The sequence below is a fragment of the Fulmarus glacialis genome, unplaced genomic scaffold, assembly GCF_000690835.1.
Source record: "Fulmarus glacialis isolate BGI_N327 unplaced genomic scaffold, ASM69083v1 scaffold2321, whole genome shotgun sequence".
In the NCBI taxonomy this organism is placed as follows: domain Eukaryota; kingdom Metazoa; phylum Chordata; class Aves; order Procellariiformes; family Procellariidae; genus Fulmarus; species Fulmarus glacialis.
The window spans coordinates 26,049-49,708 of record NW_009193217.1 but is presented as its reverse complement, the minus strand read 5'-3'; the positions used below and the strand labels follow the sequence as shown (position 1 = coordinate 49,708).

At 35.0% G+C, this 23,660-nt stretch overlaps 2 protein-coding genes across 2 annotated transcripts in view; one reads left to right on the top strand and one right to left on the bottom strand.

Moving 5' to 3' along the window:
* Positions 1-3,838, top strand: part of LOC104083746 (chromosome unknown open reading frame, human C12orf29) — a gene marked incomplete at its 5' end in the record, with an annotated part of 6,319 nt that extends 2,481 nt beyond the window's left edge. Inside the window, 4 exons of the mRNA XM_009587354.1 lie at positions 1,017-1,133; positions 1,310-1,504; positions 2,668-2,837; positions 3,421-3,838. Of these exons, the coding sequence (XP_009585649.1) occupies positions 1,017-1,133; positions 1,310-1,504; positions 2,668-2,837; positions 3,421-3,609 (671 nt within the window). The remainder of the gene's footprint in view (positions 1-1,016; positions 1,134-1,309; positions 1,505-2,667; positions 2,838-3,420) is intronic.
* Positions 3,839-5,015: 1,177 nt separating this feature from the next.
* Positions 5,016-23,660, bottom strand: part of CEP290 (centrosomal protein 290kDa) — a gene marked incomplete at its 5' end in the record, with an annotated part of 44,532 nt that continues 25,887 nt past the window's right edge. Inside the window, 19 exons of the mRNA XM_009587355.1 lie at positions 5,016-5,204; positions 5,499-5,602; positions 6,469-6,572; positions 6,730-6,803; positions 8,494-8,635; positions 11,679-11,842; positions 12,159-12,281; positions 12,624-12,788; positions 14,391-14,477; positions 14,750-14,884; positions 17,131-17,254; positions 17,872-18,027; positions 18,908-19,053; positions 20,475-20,591; positions 21,169-21,390; positions 21,489-21,626; positions 21,826-22,039; positions 22,703-22,902; positions 23,490-23,597. Of these exons, the coding sequence (XP_009585650.1) occupies positions 5,016-5,204; positions 5,499-5,602; positions 6,469-6,572; positions 6,730-6,803; positions 8,494-8,635; positions 11,679-11,842; positions 12,159-12,281; positions 12,624-12,788; positions 14,391-14,477; positions 14,750-14,884; positions 17,131-17,254; positions 17,872-18,027; positions 18,908-19,053; positions 20,475-20,591; positions 21,169-21,390; positions 21,489-21,626; positions 21,826-22,039; positions 22,703-22,902; positions 23,490-23,597 (2,712 nt within the window). The remainder of the gene's footprint in view (positions 5,205-5,498; positions 5,603-6,468; positions 6,573-6,729; positions 6,804-8,493; positions 8,636-11,678; positions 11,843-12,158; positions 12,282-12,623; positions 12,789-14,390; positions 14,478-14,749; positions 14,885-17,130; positions 17,255-17,871; positions 18,028-18,907; positions 19,054-20,474; positions 20,592-21,168; positions 21,391-21,488; positions 21,627-21,825; positions 22,040-22,702; positions 22,903-23,489; positions 23,598-23,660) is intronic.

The following is a 23,660-nucleotide window of genomic DNA, read 5'->3' as shown; positions in this document are numbered from 1 at the left end:
GCACGATTATAAACTGGGAGAGGAGTGGCTGGAGAGCAGCCCTGCAGAAAGGGATCTGGGGGTGCTGGTCGGCAGCAGGCTCAGTATGGGTCAGCCGTGTGCCCTGGCAGCCAGGAGGGCAAACCGCACCCTGGGGTGCATCGAACACAGCATAGCCAGCCGGTCTAAAGAGGGGATTATCCCGCTGTATTCAGTGTTGGTGTGGCCTCACCTGGAGTACTGTGTGCAGTTCTGGGCCCACAATTTCAGAAGGATGTGAAGGTCCTTGAATGAGTCCAGAGGAGGCAACAACGCTGGTGACAGAGCTGGAAGGAATGTCCTGTGAGGAGCGGCTAAGGACTTTGGGCTTGTCTAGTTTGGAGAAAAGGAGGCTGAGGGGCGACCTCGTTGCTCTCTACAGCTTCCTGAGGAGGGGAAGTGGAGAGGGAGGTGCTGATCTCTTCTCCCTGGTATCCAGTGACAGGATGCGTGGGAATGGTTCAAAGCTGTGCCAGGGGAGGTTTAGACTGAACACCAGGAAGCATTTCTTTACCGAGAGGGTGGTCAAACACGGGAACAGGCTTCCTAGAGAGGTGGTCGATGCCCCAAGCCTGTTAGTGTTTAAAAGGCATTTGGACAATGCCCTTAATAATATACTTTAACTTTTGGTCAGCCCTGAATTAGTCAGGCGGCTGGACTAGATGGTCGTTGTAGGTCCCTTCCAATTGAAATAGTCTCTTCTATTCTACTTCTTTTGCTCTAGTTTAAATATAATGTTGGCTATTTAGGTAGCTATTTTTTAATCTTAGTTAGTTTTGAACTTTTAAACTACTTAAAACGCTACTATGCTTCTTTAAACCCTCCTAATTGTAGAACTGCGTGAGTGTGCTAGATGTTGGTGCTTGTACAAAGTAACTGGGACTACTGTCTGTAAAACAAGGTTTAGATCAGTGATATTTTAATACTTGGATTGAAAGACTATCAAAATGTAAAATTTGCTAACAGTTTGCCAAAACCTATCACATTTATATGTCTAGAATTTGTTTGGAATATTGAAGAGGATTTCAAGCCTGTTCCAGATACCTGGATTCCCGCAAAGGACATAGAGTTCTCTAATGGCAATCCTTTGCCCGATGAAAATGGACATATGCCAGGTACCTATGATACAGCACAGGTAAAATGGTGGTGGTGGTGGTGGTGGTGATCCATTTTTGAAGTGAATTTCTGTTTGTAGTTACCTGTGTTTGTTTTTTTTAATGCATGTACAGTTCTAGTATGCATATGATAACTTCAGATATTTACTTTGGTAAAATGCAATGTTTTCTTATAGGTTGGGTGCCTGTGGAGAAAAATAGTAAGCAGTATTGCTGGCACTCATCTGTTGTAAATTATGAGGCTGAAATAGCGCTGGTATTGAAACGCCATGCTGACCCAGGGCTTCTGGAAATCAGTCCAGTGCCGTTATCAGAAATTTTGGAACAAACATTGGAGCTCATTGGGACTAATATTAATGCAAATCCATATGGTAAGTTTGTATGGCCTGCTCTTAAATACTTTTTTATTTAGTGATATTTTTGAGTGAAAGCTCTCTATTTTCTTTGTGTAACTTTAAAAAAAAAGTTCTAAGGTAGCAATGTAACCTTTCTAGAAAGGAGAGAAAGGGTTAGCTCAAAGAACACTCACCCAAAAATAGTCACCTCAGAAAGCTGAGTTGTCACTATAGACTATTTATGTCTATTAAACCTCTTTCCACCTGCATGTTCTTTAGGACTTATTATAAAAATGCTTTGCTTTAGTCGTTCAAAAAATATTCTGACTGGAAAAGTTGTTTTAAATATTACTATTAAAATACTAAAACATTTTTTGAGATTGTTGGTGATTTTTCTTGACTTTTTTTTTACTTGCTTTTCTGATGGTGTTTGGTCCATTAAAGTAGAGATTTTATTCAGGCACTTTTTTTTTTTAGTCCCTAGAGTTAGTTGTAAGTTGCAATTTTTAAATTATAAACTATGCAATTTTTTTAAGGAAATGTAATTTAAGCTACATTTTGGTTGTGGCTTCTCCCTTGAAAAGCCTTTTAACAAAAAGCAATTGGGTATGAGCACAAGTGAGTTCTAACTTCTGAGCTTTGCTGTTACGATAACTTGCAAGGATGGATAGGAAAAATAGTAGTAACCTGGTCTAAGAATTTTCTCAGAATGTAAAGGAACTGCAACAAAAAATTCTAATAGCTGTATTCTTAGACGAAGATTTATGTTGAACAGTCAGTGAAGAGGCAATGCATTTGTTAACAGCCTGGCTTAAGTATTAATCCATATTCATAAAAAATATGCCAGATTTTCAGGAACTAAGATGTTTGTGCTATTGATCATGATCTGAAGCATGAAGAATTTAGCTAGTAGCTTTATGGTTACTGAGGAGATGACCACAAGGACAAAGCAGACAACTGTGTAAATCTCTATGTCATGTTTATTTTATATAAATAAAAAGTTACCTGATGAGGAGACAGCTACATCTGATACTTAAAAGTATATTTAACTGTTCTCTTAAAGGTAGGACAATATTGTAGTATCTAATAGAAGTCTACCTTTATAGAGTGCTTTTAAGATAGCCGTAACAACAAAAGTGAGGAAAATCTTAAGTTATCACACGTAACTAGCAGGAAGACTTTTGTTTCTTTTAACATAGGATTAGGAAGCAAGAAGCAGCCTGTACATCTTCTTGTACCACATGGAGCATTTGAAATAAAGAATCCACCTACTTTGAAACAAAATGACATACTGTCTTGGTTTGAAGGCTGCAGTGAGGGTAAAGTTGAAGGAATTGTGTGGCACTGCCATGATGGGTGTTTAATCAAGGTAAATATATCGATGAACATGTGGAAAGCACTACAATAATTCATAATGTGTGAAGTATTGTGAGGTATTCACTTTTTGTCTTGTTTTCCAAATTCTTTAGTAGTAAATGTTCTCCTAGCAAATCAGGTGACAGTAGAATTAGTCAAGCCAGTGAATCACTACAATGACAACATATTAAACTTTTTCATTCAGTTATTAGCATAATGTAGATAAAGTAATTGAGAACATAAAATAATATTTTCTTGCCTCTCCGTATAGGAATCACTCAACATTTTAAAGCTTAATTCTTTTATTTAAAAAATTCATTTCTTGTAATGTTGACTTTTAGAACAAGTATTGTTAATAAGAATGTGATTTTTCTATTAATTAGCAAGTTTGTATTATTTCTGAAGCTGTGGAGGACACCTTGGTTCTGGTTTGCCTTTTGTGCATAGTTGTTACTCATGTTATTCAGATAACTGATTAATAGCCCTAATGCAGAGGATCCTACAATTAAAGCACACACACCCACACCCCCCAGGTTGGGAACTGTTGGGCTGCTATATCAAAATCTCTAAACTTATCTCATTTCTTTTTATTTTAGCTCCATCGCCATCATCTTGGTTTACGCTGGCCACTTGCAGAGACATACCTGAATTCTCAGCCTGTTGTAATTGCTTTTAATAGAACTAAATATGACTGTGACTTTGAACCAAAGAGTTTGTTTCACCATTTTTCAAACTTGGATGGTCAAAGATTTGACAGACTCAAAGATATCAAGTTTGATGCTTGAAATTAGTTTTCTTTTTTAAGTTAATTGTCGTATGTGCTGCATTCCTCTTACTTGTGTCTACCACAGAACTCTTTCCAAATAATCTTTTAGCTTAGGCAGCAGCCTAGGTACTGTACGATTTTAAGTTTTTCCTAAATGACTAAGTTTATATAATGAGAGATCTGACATTCAGAGCAGACATCTAGCTTTCAGCATGCTTATTTTCAGTTCTGAAAAATCCTTAGCTTTTGAACCCATTTCTGTAAACTGTTATAATTAAGTGTAAGTAGTATGATGTCTAACACTGGCTGGTCCTAATAGCTTAGCTAATGAATGCAATCGACTGTAAAAGTTCCATAGGTTGCACTTCTATAAATATAGTTATTACGACACTATTATATGTAGGATTCAGATTTAGAATCTAGTTGTTTCTTAACAGTAAAGGACAATTTTCAGGTGGGACCAGAATTAGTCCTGAAACTTGGTATTTTTTTTTAAAGTTGTAACCATTTCTTTTGGGGGAAAACTTTTGAATGTATTATTTAACTGGTAAGCTGTGGCATTATGCTATTACTTTAAAACCTAATTAAGCTATATCCTACAGCTACTTCCACTATTTTGGGACAAAAAGAGTAAATAATAGGCGGTATACTAGTTCTGTTTTGGAGATCCTTAGTAATTAGAGAGAGACATGACTTGGCTTAATAATACCCATTTTCAGACTGCATCTCAATTAGGAAACTTCATCAAGGGCATATTAAGTAAGATGGCATATAAATAATAAAGGTGAGACTGTATGATCGTTTGAGTTGGCTTTATTTTATCTGTGCTATATAAAAGTATACATCCAGCTATACAAAATACACAACATGAAAAATCATTTATCTACAAAAATACCATTAGTTTGGCTGAAATACTTAACTTTATTTTCAATTCTTTGTTCTTGGATTTTCTAAAATTGAGGTAAAAATAACCAGGGATGTAAGAACAGACATCCAGCACACTGACCCTGAGTCCATAGTTAAGAAGTATGATAGCATGAGACAGCAAGAACAAATTACATATTCTTATCAATCTGGAACTTAGCATACTTAGCACACTTTAAGAGTTTCTCAACTTTTAGGATAAGTCCAAGGTTTCAACTTCACCTGACACCTTTGTATTACCCAAATTACTGTTCTGAATTAAAGTATAGTATTGCAAAGGAGTTGGGAGAGGTAAAACTCACTTTTATTTTGACTGGTGTATATAAATACTGACCATAAGCTGTTGACTAATCCAATTCTGCGCTCTTGGGTGTGTGCCAAACTATTGTAACTTTAATAGACTTTTATCATTCCAAGATAAAAACACACAAGTAAATCAGTATTATGTAAATGCCCCGGAATTTATTTTCAGTATCAACACTGAGGATACTAAACGCAGGCCTAATCAACAGAAACATTGCCTGGACTATCCACTTGAATGCCAAACTCTCCAGAAAGCTGCTTTAACCTCTCTTCCAAGATAATATTTTTTTTTACTTCTTCATTGTAGTTGTATTTCAGATCCTCAATTTCTTCAAAAAAGGAAGGGTCAAAGTTTTCTAGTTCTCTTCTCAGCTTTTTTGTTTCCTCCTATTAAAAAGAATGAAGAAGTACCACCTTTATCCAGAACTTAGGAAATCCAGGTCAACAGCAGCTTTTTTTGCCTTTTTCTTGAGAGGCTAAACGATGAGAGGACAAGCATGTTCTCTAGAGACAGAAAAATCTACCCATGAACAGCACATTCATTAACAACAAAACAGGCTTCATAAACATAATGTTTAGAAATTGATTTTGTCATTAAATATTAGTTTAGATATTAACAGCTCTTTCTAGCTAACCATAATTTTACTTATTATCTTGCCTAGGATGATCCTTGCAACTCACCTTTAATTGCTGTTTTTCCAACTCTGAGGCTTTCAACTGTGTCTGGAGGTCAGCTACTTTTGTCATTAACTTGTCATTTTTATCCTCCACCATTTCATTATGTCCTGCAAAAAAAATGATAACATGTTACAAAATTTAAGGTAAGGAAGATCAATGACATGAATAATCTTGTTACAGTAATTCTGCATCTCCTGAAAGCTGAAACAGTTAAAAGTGTGTAAACCCAATTGGGATCAACAGCCACTAAAAATTCAAGTCATCTGGGCTTTTCTTTAGTTCTTGTACAAATTAGGTGGTGGTGTCTAGTTCCTGTGATTGAATACAATACTCCAACAGCCAGTCTATTAGCATACTTCTGAGAAATACGACATGTATGGTTTCTCCGAATTAAATGCAGGAAACTTGGAAATAATGTAGTATAGGATCTTGTTAATTATATTCATAATTTCAAGGGGGTTAATTTTTATTTTTTTTCGCAGTCGTATGGCAATGTGCTGCTCTATAGTGCTCTGCTTTTCCCATGGGACTGACGCCTGCTAAGTCTTAAATCATTCCCAGAGCTGGTATCTGGAAACAGACATTCTCTGGCAGCTTGGAACCCAAGGTAGAAGGGGTAGACAAGAGGGTTTCAATGAATGACTGACATCTTACAAGCAGTCTTTTGAGTTTTATAAAGCAGATGGTGGCATGAACTACACATCTTCTTGGAAAGGGAAGTCTTACAAAGATTATAGCCTCTTGTTAAAGGTAATTAATTATGGATATTTTTACTAACACTTCTCTATAAAAAACTTGCATAAGTACTCAAAAATCCAAAAACTTAGTCTGCTCCAGTTTACACTACTCTGGCGTTAATATAATTCAAATAATTCTGTAGATTTATTATCATTTTGCACACACATATTATGTAAAAACAGTTTTAGGCCCAAAATACAGGAAAATCTTTATTTTAGGTATTGAAAATGATTACCGGCTGCAGGACCTTCACTTGTATATGTGTGTATGTGGTGCTTACAATCCTCCACCTGGTGAGCTAGTTCTGCTTTTTCTTTCTCTAATCGATTATTAGTTAATCTGGAATATAAAACAATTTTAGAATAATTTTTAAAAGTTACTAAAATATTTTAGAATATAAAAGATGTAACTGAAAATCACAATGGCCATCTCCTGATCATTTTTATTTCATACATATTGGCTGAGGTATTTATTTAGTTGTTTAAAAGTACATTACCTTAAAAGCTGAAGCTCCCTGATGAGGCTTTGCTCTGTCCTTGCACCTTCAGGAAGGTGTTTGAGAAGCTCAATCTTAAAAGAAAAATAAAGTAAGTTTTACCCTTGAAAACAGTATCCGTGGATAATGCAGTTCAGATGGAGTTCTCTTTGATACAGGATTAAAAAAAAATGAAAATAATACTAAGGATGTAACCAAGTACTAGGCTATCACAGAGAAAAAAAAACAAGTGTTCATCTACTAACAGTTTCCACAAAGCTAATTATCTACAGCCTTTTTAAAGTTAGTATAGCTCATTGCTACATATTTCATGAAGGGTGAAGAAAAAAGTATTCAAAAGTTAGGTTCACAAAGAAAGTTAAACACATAGCTACATTAGCATAATTTATACATAAGGTTAAGGAAGTGATATGCCTAAATCATTTAAGTGCTTTAAAAATACTACTGATGTTCTTATTTGCATACCTAGGCGTCCAAGTTCCTTTTTAAACATGATGTGAAAAGCCTGTGATTTTGCAATGAAAACCCAAATGAGCGTATGTTGACTAGAAATAACCTGCAGTTGTAAGTTAGAATAGGTCCCTGACCAGAGCAGGAGTTAGCCTCTAGAGGTGCCTTTCAGTAGAAGATGTGGGAGCAAAAAATTAATGTTTTAAATATGAGACTATATACAGTTTTTGAATGCAGTGACAATTTGTGAACTCTCATAAGGCTACTGTTAGTGATAGGCTTTTGTTCTACTACTACCTAAAATGGTACGGGTTTGGTTTTTTTCACAATCAATCTCTGTTTCTTTGAAACGTAGCTAACCTTGACCACGTCCTTTCATCAGTATTTGAGACATGGAAGAAACTGTAAAATGTGTTGCTCCAGAGTAGTATCACATAATGAAAGAATTTTATCTCTGTGTTAATTTTGCTGCTGGTATACGCATCATGTTAATAATGCTGACTTTAGAAAAGGGAAAACAAGCAAAAATTAACAAAATAATTGTTTTATAGGACTCAATTCCAAGTTCTATTTATTGAACACGTTTACTTGCTTACATAATATATATGACTTCTTATATTGAAAGTTGTGTATTTGGTACTTTACTCTGAGAATGGCCAGTACAAGATATCTGGGGAAGAAAACCATGCACGTGTTAATAGATAAGAAGATGGAAGCTAATCTGGGTGGACAGTCCTAGGGCTGCATCTCTGGAGTACTTAAAAGCCAAAATTTGATACATCTTTTCAAAGGTACCCAAGTTTAAAATTCATCAACTCTTCCATGTGTGAAATAGTATCTGTAAGACTTACTAGGGACTGCATGTAGGAGGCCATTTTGGAAATAGGCATGAAAATCCCTTTTAGGATGGCAAAGTCAATCCCCCAAAAAAGACCTGAAAGGAAGAGGGAAGTCCCCGCAGCAAACTCACTCTTGCGGAACATGCTAGAAAGATTTTAAGACCATTTGAAGGATCTGTACCTACAGGCTTTCATGTGGTCAATGAAGCTATAATACAAAACCCTACAGAAGAGTACAGTAGAAAAAAATTAATTTCCCCCTAAGACTGCAAGTCAAGAATATATATTGATAATATGTGGTAAACCTCATTAATTGGCTAAAATATGTAGATGTACAATTATGGTAACTAGGACTGAAAAAACCTCTAAAAGCATGGATTAGAGAAAAATGTACTCTGTCAATATAGACACTAGAAAGAAATTAATTAATATTAAGCAATCTGTTCTCAGAATCATCTGGCTAAATTTTACTCACTTGTTCTTTTAGATCTTGTAAGTTTTTATCAGCATTGTGTTCACGTTCTGTTGCTTCCTGAAGCAGCCGTTTAAGGTCAGTGATGCTTTGGGTTTTTTTAGCAATATCCATTTCCATTTCCTTCATCTTAGTTTCATGCATCCTGGTAGTATTTTTATTTAGAAAAAGATAAGAACAAAAGCTAATACTTTTGCGGAATCAGAGATTAAAATATCTTTAGGAGACTAAATGCCATAAAATACACCCTAAAATATGTTTGGGGCATTGGCCTTGAAATAATCACTGGTCTTATTTATAAGTGAGCTGAAAGAAGCATAATGAAAACTACCTTTTTAATCTTAGAATAAAGGCTTTTCCAAATGTTACACCTTTCTGGATCTTTCTTTGTGTCTACACTTCATTAAAGAGGGACTGGAATCTGTTTATGGTACTGCACGTAAACCCCAAACTACCTCCAGCTAAAAGCATGCACATCTGTTATTGATGCAGTGTGCACATTGGTCAGGTCTTACTTCAGTGTCATACCTTTGACAGTGTTTTCCTTATGATTTAATAATTTATGAAAAATAAATTAATGTACTGAGAAAAGGGCTAATACAGATACAGAAGATGAAGACTCCAAGGACGAAAATGTTCTACAAGAAATTATGTTTACCCTGGAATAACAGCAGTCTGAGGAGGATTCCGTTTTGCTTTGAGCCATACAAGGCTACAAAAAGGTTGTTAGAGAATCATTGAAATGTTGGCTGGAAGGTATCTCTGCAGGTCATGTAGTCCAATTTCCCATCTGAAGTGGGTTTTCAGATAGCAATGCGATCTCAACATCTTGCTACCTGCCAAAGAGCCTTCTGAAGGATCACCTGGATGATGCCTTTGTCTGCCTTATCAGATACCTTCTGTTACCACGTACATGCTTTGTAGGATGTGCTGGTGAGGTGGACTGCATGTTAAAGTGGCCCAATGAGCTCCTCTAGGTTAGTAGTGTCTTAATGTTATCCACTTACTTTAAAATCACCTTAAGTAAATGCAAATAAAAGTTTTTATTCACACCAGCTGAAATAGGCAAGTACAATTAAGCACAACCATATATTTTATATCTATCTATCTATCCACAACTAGCTATCTATATCAACTAAATAGAACTAAGTAGAAATGTTTTTCAAAGAGGTGAAGAACAAAAAGAAAAACTATATTCAAACTACTGAGCTGATTTGCTACCTGTTAAGGGCATGCCTCTTTGCTGCATGTTCCTGTCCTCCTCCTCCTGTGGTTGGCAGCCAGTTTCGCCCTCCTTCCTTACTAAATACGCTAAATATGGCTGTCATCTGACCTTGCATAAAGACATTTTATCTCACTACATAGTTAGGGGGAAGGTTAAAAAAAAGGAATGGCTTTCTGAAGTGTCAGTGAAGTGAAATGTCTCAGCAATATGTCAGAGAAGCACCAGAACTACCCCAAGGGATCCTGTGGGAGTGCAAGACTGGGAAGTGGGTGACATCATGGACATCAGCAGATAGACTGTTCAACAGTGATCTGACCTAAAATGGAATCAGATAAGTATCTCCCATCCAGCTGATTTTCTGCCCTAATAAGGCTGCTGTCAGAGGTTGTTTTTGTAGATACCTTCCACCTCTGTTTACAACTATTAAAGAGTACTTTTGCAACACGTCATCTTATTTCATCCTGAGGTCATCCAGGAGTCCAGGACTAAGTATTTCTTCCCAAAAAATTTGCTCTCTTCCATCCTTATGCAGGATACAGGCTGTTTATTTCTCTTAATGGCATAAGCATTGTTTCATTTTCTTGTCCTTTCTGAGATACGGCAGTACAAGAAATGATACCCAATTAAAAACTCTTGCCTCGAGCGGTAAAATTCTCCTTCCTCATCCACTTTGATGAGTAACAGGCATGTTTCATGTGAATGTATCTTATATCAAAGATATATTCTTCATATTCTGTATCAATCTGTTCGTTATTAAACATGCTAGTGTGACATATAACTAGCATCTTTGCGCATAGCTCATTGAAAATGGGACTGACAATGGTTTTGGCGTGACTGCCAAAATCATTTCTGTAAGCAAACTACAAAACTCAGAACTAAACAGCTTGCTTCTAGCAAAGAAATTAATGCAATTAAAGTTGTTCAGCCTGTAGAGTTAAGATCTCCAGCCTGTATCAATAGGCTGTCATAGAAAAAGCATCTGAACTAATTGCGGAAGTACAGATAAATTAAAAATGTATGCCTAAGCTGCAAAGCAGAAATCGGTGTCATACTACTGTTTTCTTTAGTTTGTTCCACATTGAGTGATGCAAGTGGTACCTGAATTTTAAAATAACTGATAGGTAACTTTCAGATAACTTATTGGTAAAAAGTTGTAGAGGTTTACTCTTACTACCAAGATTAATATATATATAAACCAAAAATGATTTTTGATGCTGATTTCAAAGTCTGAGTTTTATCTGAAAATCTAGGAAACGGCGATTCCCACATTTCATTTTATATACTGGAAAAGATAATCCAGTGCTAGTCTCCACGTTTTTCTCCCTTCTACAGATAACAGAATCAACTGGCTGACTGCAGTTAGCTTTCAGGGCCTTCAGGACACACATGAAGGATCTTTAGCTATGCCTACATGTCCCAAGCAGTATAGAAATCCCAGTGGGTTTTCTAACACAACCTCTGCACATTCACATGGTTAAATGTAGATTCAAATGCAGCCAAGCTGGAAAACACAGGTTGCTGGCTTCCAGTTTTTGTTTCAGATTGTCATCCATGTGGTAAGGTACTGAAATACTTTCTATGTTCAGCAAAAATGCTGACATTATTCCACAAAGCACAAATAGAATACATTTAAGCAGCAAAGAACACAAAATACGTCCTTTACCAGAACTATCCAGAAGTTTACAGCTGATCTGAAGAAGGGAGAGAAGTAACTGGCTTCGGTATAGAAGCAGCTAACAAGGCCAGTACTTAAGGACACTAGATCTCTTCTGGATTCATATCGGAGACCTGCATGCTGATTCTACATACTAACATAGAATCAGAAAATAAAATATGGATAATATAAAACTATCTTCAAAAGAGGAAAGAAAAATTATGAAAATGAAAGTCTAATTTGTTTGCTGATATTTAAAGAGGAATTAACACTTGCGTTTATCTTCCTTACTTCATTCTCAATTCCTACCTTGTTACAACAACGGACTTCCAGCTTTTGCTGTCAGCTCCGTCAAATTGGCTCTCAGCCAAATTTAGCCTCTTAATGGTTTCCTCCAGCTGTACAGTTAGCTTCTCATTTAATATCTCCAAGTTACTCTTCGCTATTCGTAACTTCTCTCCACTGTCAGCTTCCTATTGTTCAATAAAAACAAAGGTTTATGGAATACTGAATCTCACATGAAGCACAGGATTATCTAAAATGATGGTGAGATAGGGTCAGCACTGATTTAGAGGAAAATAGTGCATCCAAGATCACTAACACTACAACTTCCAAATTCTGTCTTGGGCTGCTCCTTGGATGTCTCCTCTCCACATAAAATTAAAAATTCTGTCATAGCAATATCAGTGCTTAGAAAAGTGTCCATTCTGTGTCAAACATTTAAAAAAAAAGATACTTGGCACAACCAGTAACTAATGGAAATGAAGGGGTGCATTACAATGATCATACCTTTTTCAGTTCTTTACGCAGCCTCTCATTTTCAGTAATGACTTTTTCCATTCCTTTGGTTTTAGATTCATAATGCATACTCAGCTGGCCCCCCAGATGAAGTTTAATTTTTTCCATTTCAGACTAAATATCAAACAGTTTGTTAAAATACATATACATTGCTCAGTAGAAAATTTCAGATTTCCATTTTTAAAGCACAGCATAGTTGCAGCTTCCTAGCACAGTGAAGATAACATTTCATCACATATTTAAATATATCCTTAAGGTACAGAGTACCTCTACATAAATCATGTAGTATGTTATGCTAAAATGAAGTTTTGCTTTTGTGTTCTACATGTTTCATATTTGGTATTTTTAAAACACTTTTGTGCCAATCAATGTTAACGACAGGCTTGCTGCTCCATTTTCCTACTAACTTGCATATAAACCGCTATCTAAATATAGTTATTGGAGATAAATCAGTACCTTTAGCCTCTCATTTTCCTGTTCAAGACCAAGTAATTTCTCATTAGAAACCACAGCTGGAGCTTTTTTCAGATCTTCATTTTCTCTTTGGACTCTCTCTACAACCTTTTTCATCAAACCAATTGTTTTTTCCAATTCTGGGACTGTCTTTCCACTTCTACCAGCCTATAGAGAGGGAAGGAAAAAAAGTAAAAGGAAGTAAACAGTTCATGTTAGCATTCTGAGATACTTCAAGTCTTACTTATCGCTTATTTTCCCATTGCAATTTATATTTATAAAAAAGATGTTATATTTTGGTGTGACTTGAACCCTAAAGTTTCTTGCATACTTAGCTCCCCAAAATGATATATTCACCCCCAAAGTCAACATATCAGCTCCTTCATTTTCTGTGTTACCCAAGAAAGCTGCAGTTAGTCTCAAAATCTGCTGTACTTTATGAACTAAACTGAAACATTAGGAAAATAAATCAAAGTACTACTTTTTTTTCTTAGCTTTTCTTGTAGAGCAATTCCCTGATCCAACAGACCATGCAATTGCTTGAATGCTAATACTGTCTGAGGGGAAAAAAATAAAAAGGATGGCTGGAACCTTGAGGGAGGAAAAGAGGGCCCTTTTTTAGCAACCATACTTCTGTTGGATTAAAGTGACAGAAGAACTACATCTTAAAGCATAAGTAAATCTTCTCCCTTTCCCAAGGCATATATTCTCCTTGCAGAGTGATAAATAAATAAATAAATGTGGGGGGAAAAGCTTGTAATTTCTCCATTTTTCTTCTTTCACTATGTTCATTTATGAGGTAGAAAAGATGTTAAAGGGTGTTCAAATGCATTTATTTTCTCATCATCTTTGTAGCGACTGTTTCCCTCAGCAATAACAATTTAAAGATGCTGCTGTTTCTAGTTCTGGGCCCATGAAGTACCTCCTTTTCTTTCTACAGAGGTAAGGAGCACAGTACAGTGGAAAATGGGGAAGATTTTACTCCCTGGAGTCCTACATAAACCTATATAGTGACCAAGTTTTGGAAGAAAAAATGACTTATTCTTTCTTCTCTAAAACAACTGGAGGGATTAGGAGGCTTGTGTTGGTACACAGCAGAGTTAAAGAAAAGCCTCTGTCGGATCCTCTGTTTCCTGAAAAAGAAGATTCAGAATTTGCTGCCTCCTCAGAACCTTTGCATGAAACAGTTTTATAACCTGAATTTCCTTATCCAAAACTTACCACTGCATAACAGATAGGCAGATACACGAACAGTCCATGCAAAGTACAAGTAAAAGAATGGGAAATATACAATCTTTTCCAGGTACCCAGAAGTAGAACCCATTCTCCTTGTATACTGAAAGAGCTATGAAGGCACTTAAGAGCTTTTATTAAATCAGCTTTCTTTAAAAGGTCACACAAATAGTTTGACAAGTTAGTAGCAAGGCAGATACTGGACACTGCTGAAGCCTTTTCTTCCTGTAACTTCTGAAATACTGCTCTACTAAAGTAGCTGACAGTAGCTAGAGTAAAATTTAACCGTGTCATCTTGCATAGTACAACAAACAAAAAACTTCACTAACAATAACTTACACTTTCTAGCATCTGCATCAAATCAAAATCCTATCTTTTAAATCATAAAGCTGTAACTATATTATGCATTTACAGAAATATATTAATATAATTTTCATTTTTTATATAATTCATAGTTTAGCTTTAATAAAATACTGCTTTGTTTGTATTTCAGTTTCATTTGATTATGATAAAAAATGCTGTTATTATAATACTCACCCCTCTAATGCTGCCCAGCTTTCGTTCAACATCTGCTTTCTCTTTTTTGAGAAGTTCACACATTTCTTTTAAGTCACCTACTTGGTCCTAAAAAAACAAAGTAATAAGCAACTTATTTAGATTTCAAATTGAGGTGGACAGTAACAAAATTACAGTTGGTTTACTTTGAAAAATGTAAAAGAGAAAGCAATTTTCCATCGCAATGACATTTTCCATCATTTCTACCAGCCATTCAACCTTCTCATCTTCCATAAAAACATTAAAAACTTACAGTATGTACAGAAAAGATATCCATTTCTTTTTAAGCAGTCCCCTAACCTGTGTCAGGGTAAAGGGGACTAAAGGTAAAAAGATGTTACCTTTAGTCTTGGCAAATCTTTGTTGGCCTGCTCTAGCTGGAATTTTAGCTCAATGTTTTCAGATGACAATCTTAAATTTTCCTTTAAAACCTCTTGTTCTCTTCGATACTGATCATCTGATCCTATTCCTGATGTCTTGAGAAAATGGAGGGGAAAAAACTTATTATTAAGTGGTAATGCACAATTCGTTCTATCAGTTGTAGGTGATTAATAGCAACAGAGAAGTAGTATTTTTCATAGAAATAAAACGGATGACAGTGGTATCACCAGTTTTGATCTAATCTGCTCTGACTTTAACTCCTTCTCTTACATTTTCTAAACTTGCTTAACCTTTAAGGGAAGTTTACAAATCAGTATAAACTAGTAAAAAATTTTGTCAAATCAAAATTAACTCTCAAACTATTGGGTAGAAATAAATCTTGAAGTCTAAAAGACAAAAAAGCTACTGAGTGTAGTAAGCTGTGTACCTGGGAACAGCATCTAATGTTAAGGACATATTCTGATATGTTTATTAAATAGTACATATGGCATAAGGAATTTCACTGAAGTCAAACAGATTACAGAGCAAGTCAAGAAGAGTAGTATATAACTCTAGTTCTTAGTCTGTTAGTTCCTACAATCTTAAGTCTCTATCCATGGAGGCTAGTAATTTCTATTACATAAAGAGTGCTTTGCATGCCTTATATTGCCAATTCCAATCATAAGTTTATAGTAAATTATTATGCCTGACTAGTAAAGAGTAAAACCTTTTGATGATATAATAATCAGCAGTTTTTACTTATGCAATTATGGAATTAACCATATGATCCATTAATTAATCACTAATAATGGTAAGAATAAAGTATTTGCTTCAATAAAGCATTTTTTTTTTCTTAGTGTAACTAATAACACATCATAAGTCTCTTAAAGAATGAAGGTCATCAACTAGCTGCATGTATCATTGTGATTATTTGTAAACTTTCTGGATCAAAATTTTAGAATTGACAGTAGCTTATTTGTGAGCTGACATGCATGCCTATCATGAAAGTATAAGGTTTGCTTTATGGACCACTTGGTGACTACTTCAACATCCCTGCAGACCATGCATAGGAAACCACTGCATTATCATATTTTATTTCTACATCATTTATACAGAAGAAATGCTAGAGGACTGCTACAGTATCAAACCTCGGGCATTTCACAAAATTCTGGGGTTGTTTCAAGCCCCTCTGTACCACTTCGGTAATTTTCATGTTTATCCTCTGCAGTGTGTTGATTCATTTCATTATTCACATTTATTTTTTCTGCTTCATAGTCATTAGCTTGATTAGAAGGTTCTCCTGAATGAGACTGATTGCAGCTCATTCTGTCAGTATAAGGCTCTTCTACACTTTCTTCTTCATCAACATTTGATTGCTTGAGTATTTCTTGCCTCCTCTCCTCTTCTTCAAATTCCTCATTAAATTTTCCATTTTCAGTTTGGGTTACATTTTCTTCTTTTTCACTGCATTTCTCTTCATCAGCTTCAGCTATATTTTTGTTTTTCAATCCTTCCCTAGAAATATCTGTGTCCTTGCATTTCTCACTATCTTCAGGATGCTGTTCAGGAGACGCTTCTGTGCTTGCATCCGCAGTAGCCTCATGGTCTTCATTATGCATGATGCATGTTTGCAAGTCTGCTTCCTCATCTATTTCACTGCCATCAGTAATGCTATGATTAGTCTGATCTTTGATTTCATCCCTATTTGAAATAGGTTTCTTTTGAAGGGAATTCAAATACTTTTGTTTACTGATACTGATAGGAACAGACTTGGCCAGTTCAGTTTGGTCACATGTACTCTGATTCAAGTTGAAGATAAAATGAAGCATGAAAGAAAAGCAGAAGACAGTAAAACACAACAGGACATAAAGAAACCTAGAATGTACTGTTAAATCTATTTCTTGAAAGATTAAGATAACCCGGTAATGCAATATTTGCAATATAATGAACCTTGTAGAAATCAAAACACAACAAAAACACCTCATGTAACTGAAATGCAGCTCAGTATTTCCCCAAATTCTGTGTATCCCAAATTTTCAGTCAATATGGAATATAAAAGTAGCCTCTCAGTTGCAGACGCACATATTTAAAAATACGTATCCCTTATTTCTCCACATATGCTAGGATGCTGAATATTTCAGCTTCTACCTGTAGAACACAGAACCTGTAAGTTTTGGGGGTTTTTTGTGTTTGTCTTGTTGTGGTTTTTTAAAAACACTAAAAGCTGAGTATTTCATATCCTGTTCTAGAATACTATAATTTGAAATAAAACCAGCTAAATGACACAGAATACCAAATGGGTAACAAATATTTTTAAGTAGATGTGATTCCTCTAGGTAATATGGTTACATTATTAACTTACCGAGGGTCTAGAATATGTCTCTCTCGAACATTGTCTCTGCAATGCATGAAGCTTTTCCTGGAGGTATTGATTTTTGAAATGTAATTCTTCTACAACAGAATCTCGTGGGATTGCTTGCTGTGTTCTACATCAAAAAATGAATCAAGAGAAAACAAATCAATGGCTATTAATGCAGAAAAACATCCCTTAAGGTAAAAAAACCCATGAACTTCTGGATTACTAGACTGGATTTTCTAGTATTACTGGGATGGTTATTCTAAATCAATGTTAGCCATATACACTATTTCAACTAATCTCCATGAATCGAAAGTACTTACTTTGGCAAAAGGAATCTGCTCTTTTAAGATGTGTACAGCTTCTATTACTCAGGTACACTATCCACTGTGATAGTGGATACACTGATTAAGAATACACTCCCTAACTGCAATTTAGCAGTTTCAGTAACTTTCACCAACTCTAAATTGTAATTATAATTTTATACAATAGGGGCCAGATGTTTTTCATCTTATTTAGCTTTTTAGAATAACGAACCAATGCTGCATATTCTCTGAACATGCACAGTTGCTCCCAAGTAGCTTTAACTTTGCTTGTCACAGACTGACAGAAGGATTTTTGAAATTCCCATCTGTTTTTTTCCTTATTGAATCAGTTGGTCTAATAGAGACTATCTATCCCTTTCCACAGATTTTTTTCTCATTTAGATTTTTTAGTTTTTATAGATTCTTTTAAAATGCCTCTCACCTCATGTGAGCAACTTCATTTTCTAAATCTAGATTCCGTTTTCTTAGTTCTTCCAGTTCTTTTTCAGTCTCTGAGGCTCTTACTCCAACAACACGGTCAACAGTGACACCAGTAGTTTTCAGTTTCTTCTGTAGAGCAATTTTCTCTTTTTCAGTCCTGCAACGTCCGGTAAATTTACATTTAAAACTTTATTTGCTAACTTGCTTTCTTTAGGAGAAAATATTTTCTGTCTCTAAGAATCCACATTTGCGATTTATTTGCTCACTGAACCACAGCCCCTTTTCTGTTTAATAAGGTGACCTTATAGACAGTACAGCTTTAACAAAAAAAAAACACAAACCAAAACCCAAAAACTAAATCTGGAAAAAACAATGAGTCAGTATCAAGCATGTCATAAATCACTTCCTGGTCTTGCCTGTGTTTTATGTGAAATTCATGCAAGACTTGCTAAGAGTAAATGCCATTTTGAAGCGGTTTCAAATCACAATCTAACAACAACTGCAATCACCATCACAATTTCCTTTCTCTTCTGCATCTTGTATCCATAAAACCCTGCCATTACTGTAGTGAATGTAACGTAACATTTGCAGAGGGTTTGCGCATGTGTTTTTTTTAGAAGGTTTCCATCTCATAATCTTAGAACTGTCAGTACTACATATAACAGTAGCACAGTATCCAAACCTAGCAATCTGATTAAATAACACACCAGTGAGAAATGGCCTGTCTTCATAAAGTTGTTATTTGTTTCATAGGAATAACAGAATGCTATATACAAGAAGCATAATAAAGGACTTAAATTAGTTTTATTCAGAGACAGTTTCTTGTAATAAAGGTTGTTGGCTTCTACAAGGGAAGGATACTAGAGGAGTAGCCTGCTGCTTGAAAATTAACTAATCCTTTTAATCTCAATAGCAATGTCAAATTCTAGACAACAATCTCATAAACATAACAAACTGTTACAATTATTACGTGGCAAACATATTTGGATTTTCCTTATGTCATCACTTTGTAGCTGAATCTATTAAAACCAACTCACTTGGTATAAATTTCCTTCAAAGTATTCAATTGTTTGGTTAAAGCATCTGCTTCTTTTTCCTTTTCCCTTAGTTTGTTCCGCAATCCTTCCATTCTGATTTGCCATTTTTTACCTTCTTCCCATCTAATTATTTCCTCCTTGGAGGTCTGTGAAGCACATAAACAAATTATGTATTTCTTTTGAATTTTTTTCTTAAAGCAAAATAAGTAAACACATTAGAAAACCAAGAATGATATATTCTTCATTTATCAATTTAAAACGAAGCCATAGCAGGCATATATTATTTACTTTATTTACCATAAGGTAAATAGCAGGCCCAGCTGGATACTTTGAGTATGCTGTAATGACTGGTGTATAAAGCTGATGCAGTTTAATGCTATTACCAAATTACCAAATTCTTCCGTAGTGTTTAACATTCATTTTACAAAAAAGGAGTGACACATTTTATGAAATCAGAGGTGCTAGTGCAATGTATCCTTCTACTTTGAATCACACGTTAGTAAAGAAGACAGATTAAAGAAAAAGAAGTGTTTTTCTATGCCAATTTACAGCAGATCTATCTTCTGCACCTCACCAGAGGTTTATATGCCCCTGCTGCACAGCTGTACAATTTGTCATTTTAGTTTATTTTTTCCTTTGAGAAATCGAATCTCTACTTAAATTACAATTCAGTAACTATAAATTATATGTGATCACAAATGGCTACTGAAAAATCACAGTCAATATTCCTGTAAGCAATTTTCGGTTTTTTTTTGATTAGACTTTTCCCTTCTCCAGTTAGCCCCTGTACTTTCTTTTCTGTCTTCATTCTAAACAGTTACTTCTACTAAGGGACAGACAGAAAGCAAAATCTTGGAAAAAGGAAAAAACAAGTTTGAGGAAAAAATCTCTAGACACTAAGCAACAGGTATTTTAAAAGTCTCAAATTAATTGGAAGCATAAGTGCAGGCCTAGAATACTATTTAATATCATAAATAGTCTGAATGTCACTATATAAGCATGCTATAATATTCCAGTATACTTCATGATGACTATGACAAACCACTAATTAGTTACTGAAGTAGTAAAATAACAAGCAAAAAACCAAACAAAACAACTGGTAAAATGAACACATCTCCAATCGCTCCGAACCCCTTCTATGTGGAGATCACTATTGTGAAGAATAATCACTTATACAGACATCATCCCTTTTAGGATTCACACTTTTGCTCCTAAGTATTTCATGTTTTTATCATTGCATTGATTTCGCAAATGCACATTTGACAGCACTTACATAATCAGTACCTACTACCTGCTACCTATAAAATCTTAGGTTTCTAAGACGTATAGTGGATCTTTAATTCTACAAAAAGGCCAGGAAAACATTAATATACCAGTACTAAGCACCAAGAGCAATGAAAAAGAGCATGGGAAACATGAAGAAGTTACAGTCATGGAACTGCTTTTCTTCTGATCAAGTTTGGTTGGTTGGTTGCATTTTTTTAGAGGCAATAGGGAGAGTTGAATTGCCTTGGCCTAGACCTAGGCTGTTGATGTCTTTCAAAGCCACGATCTAAGTATCACATACCTTGTCTTCTCTTACACCTTTTTTTTCTGTTTCTTCACACTTCTTCTCAAGTTCACTTTCCAACTTTTTAATTTTTTTCTGAAGTGCATCTATCAGATTTTGTTCATCAGCTTTGCTCTGAAAAATTACAAACTTTTACAAACTTAAAGTTTAGTGACCACTACCTAAATATTTTTCTCCACTCAGAAAATAAGGACATTAATTCCAATGGTAGAATTAGTTTACAACCTAAATGATCTTTTTAAAATTATCTTTGAATTATTAAAGTACTGGAATGTAACTTTGCATTCTAAACTGAATAATCAGCAGCAAGTAGCTGAATTTAAAAAAAAAAAAAATTAGACCATTCTACTGTAAATCCTTTACTTTTCTTCTGAGGGGAGATAAGGACAGCCAGGAAGATGACAAAATTCCATTTTTCAAAGAAGCTTTGAAAGTGGTAATTCAACTCCTCAGTTTCTTTCAAACATATTTGGAGGAGCAAGTATTTTCAGTCTCTTCCTTTTATTTGAGGCATGCTTCCAACAGCAAAAGCTAATAGCTCACATATAACCCAGCTGATGAGCAACCATAAATTTTAAAATCAAGTATAAATCTCAGTGCCAGCCAAAAGTACTTAATCTTTCTCCCCAAAACAGCACATCTATGCAGAAACTTGACCAAGATCGAATGCGTTTTTAAAAATCATTTCTACCTGAATGCTACTGCTTAGCCTCCGAATTCGTTTCTTCAGTTCTTCATTTTCTTTTTCCATTTCATTTTTTTCTCTCATCATTTTAGCAAATGCTTTTTGTTTCCTCTGAAGTTCTTGGTTCAACTCATCCCTTTCAACAGACAAAGAACTTTCCCGGGTTTTACTTATTTTAAGGTTATCTGTAAGTTTTGTAATCTGATTATTTAATTCCTCTATCTGTGTCTAGAAGAAAACAAACAAACAAACAAAACAGCAAACCCCCAAAATCAGGATTATCAACAATACAACAATGCAATACAATGATATTACCTAGTACTCACCGTAAGCCCCTTTGTTTGTCTGTCAACAATCTCCTGTACATTCATATATGCCTCTTTTTGTGATGCAGCAGAAATAATCTGCTGTTCAGCATTAGCCGTCATTTCTGCTCGGAGTTCCAAAAGTGCTTTACTCAAAGCCTGAAAATAATAAATTCAAGTTCTTTTAAGTGAAGAAGCTGCTAATATGAACATTACAAAACAAGAAAAGGCAAATATATTTTACTATGTTATATTATGCAATTATATTCTACCTCCTGCTGTACTACACATAGAATTCTTAAGCATTAAGCAACATTAAACATTTATGTGACATAGGGATTAATTTTTGTTGACTAACTTTATGCTGCTTCTCTTTTATGGCTAACTGGCTCTTCAGCTGTTCCACCAGGTTTTTCAGTGTTGCTGTGGGTGCTCTATTACTTGCTTCTTTTTGGACCTCTAGTTCAGCTTTTACATTTGCTAATTCCTTCTCCATCTGAGATAACATGTTCCTCAATTCATTTGCTTCATCTTTTAGTTGTTCCACATCAACTGTGTGCTTTTCCTGAAGCCTAACAAAATATAAGCATTAATAGGGTGCAATAATTAAGTTAGCAAATTCCAAATAAATAACAAAGGGCACGATGTTCTATTTTTATTATTGTTAAAACAAATGACACATAGATTTGGAAACAGCAAAAAAAGACTGACTCAACAAAGAAGGCCTCCATTTAATAAGAAAATTACTCAAGAAGATCAGCAAAATGAGATTAGAGCATTTTTCATTCTAATTCCTGGCCCTAACAGGTGAAGAAAGGATCATACTTTTCTCCTTTTAAACAGGGGTTAAATTTTTGTGAGTTTAAACTTGTTAGGCAGCAAGCCCAAATGGATGTATTGGGGAAAAAGAAAAACAAAACACAAACTAGCAAGTATCACAGTAGCTTAAAGACAACTCTCATACAAGACTCCTTGAATACTTTCTTTTTCACTTAATGGCAAAAAGCTAACAACTGAAAGGCATTTTTCCAAGCCACAGTTTTTCAGATGAAGAGCTACAGATTAAAAATAATTTACAATTACCAACCATAGTAACTCTTTCGAGTTAGTTTTTTCAGTCAAATCTTAAATTCAGCAAAAACATGTTCAATTTGATAGGCCAGTTCTGTAGCAGCAATACATAACTGACTTGATCCAATCCAATTGTGACTTACGTTAACAGTCTAAAAACTTACTGGGCTCTGATAGTCTCAAACTCTTTGATTTTCATTAAAGTAATTTGTTTTTGTTTCTCCAATTCAAATGATGTTTTCTTTAATTTTCCAACAAGTGAAGCAAGGGAATTATCCTGTTCTGCTACAGTTTGCTCCATTTCAGCTAAGCGAAGAAAATGTTTGTTGTTGGAAACTGATAAAGAAGTCTTTTTCACTAACTCCTGTAAAACAGAACAAATGCACGTGATAAACATTTGAAGCGTTAAATTAAAGGTAAGCATTAGTGACGTATTTTAAACTCAATCCAGAATATAGTCAAGCATTAATATCTAACATGTTTATTTACTGGGGTATGATTCTTACTCCACAGAGAAAGCAGTCACAGTCATTTGAAAAGAGCTTTGTGCATCTAATGATCCACAGAATAACCAGTTAAATACAGGTTTCACCTTATCATAAAGCGTCAAGAGAAAATTTGTATTGAAATGGGTTAGTTTAACATAACCACAGATTGAATGAAAAGAACAGAAAACAAAATAACCTCTCTCTCCTAGAAGTCTCCATAAATTAGGATGATATGAAAAAGGCTCATATATACTGGGGTGGTAACTTTGGTTTTTTACACTTGACTTCTATTCCACCTCTTGCGAATTTTCTCAAGAATAATACAGTAATTCTGTAACAACCACCCATTTATTTTTCCTGTCATCATTTATTACTTACTTTTGACTGCAAAACTGTTCTTTTGAGCAAGAATTTTAAAAATTTGGGAACAACTTCACTAATCCCACAAATACACATAACTCACCAAAGCAGTCTGTTTGAATTTATTAAGGGAATTGTCAGTATAAAAATTTAACTTCTGGTGTAGAACTCTAAGGTCTTCCTCATGCTTCTTTGCTACTTCCTCTTGCTCCTGTTAGTTCAAAATAAAAATACAACTCTACTGATGCACACTATTCCAGAAAGTCATGAAACT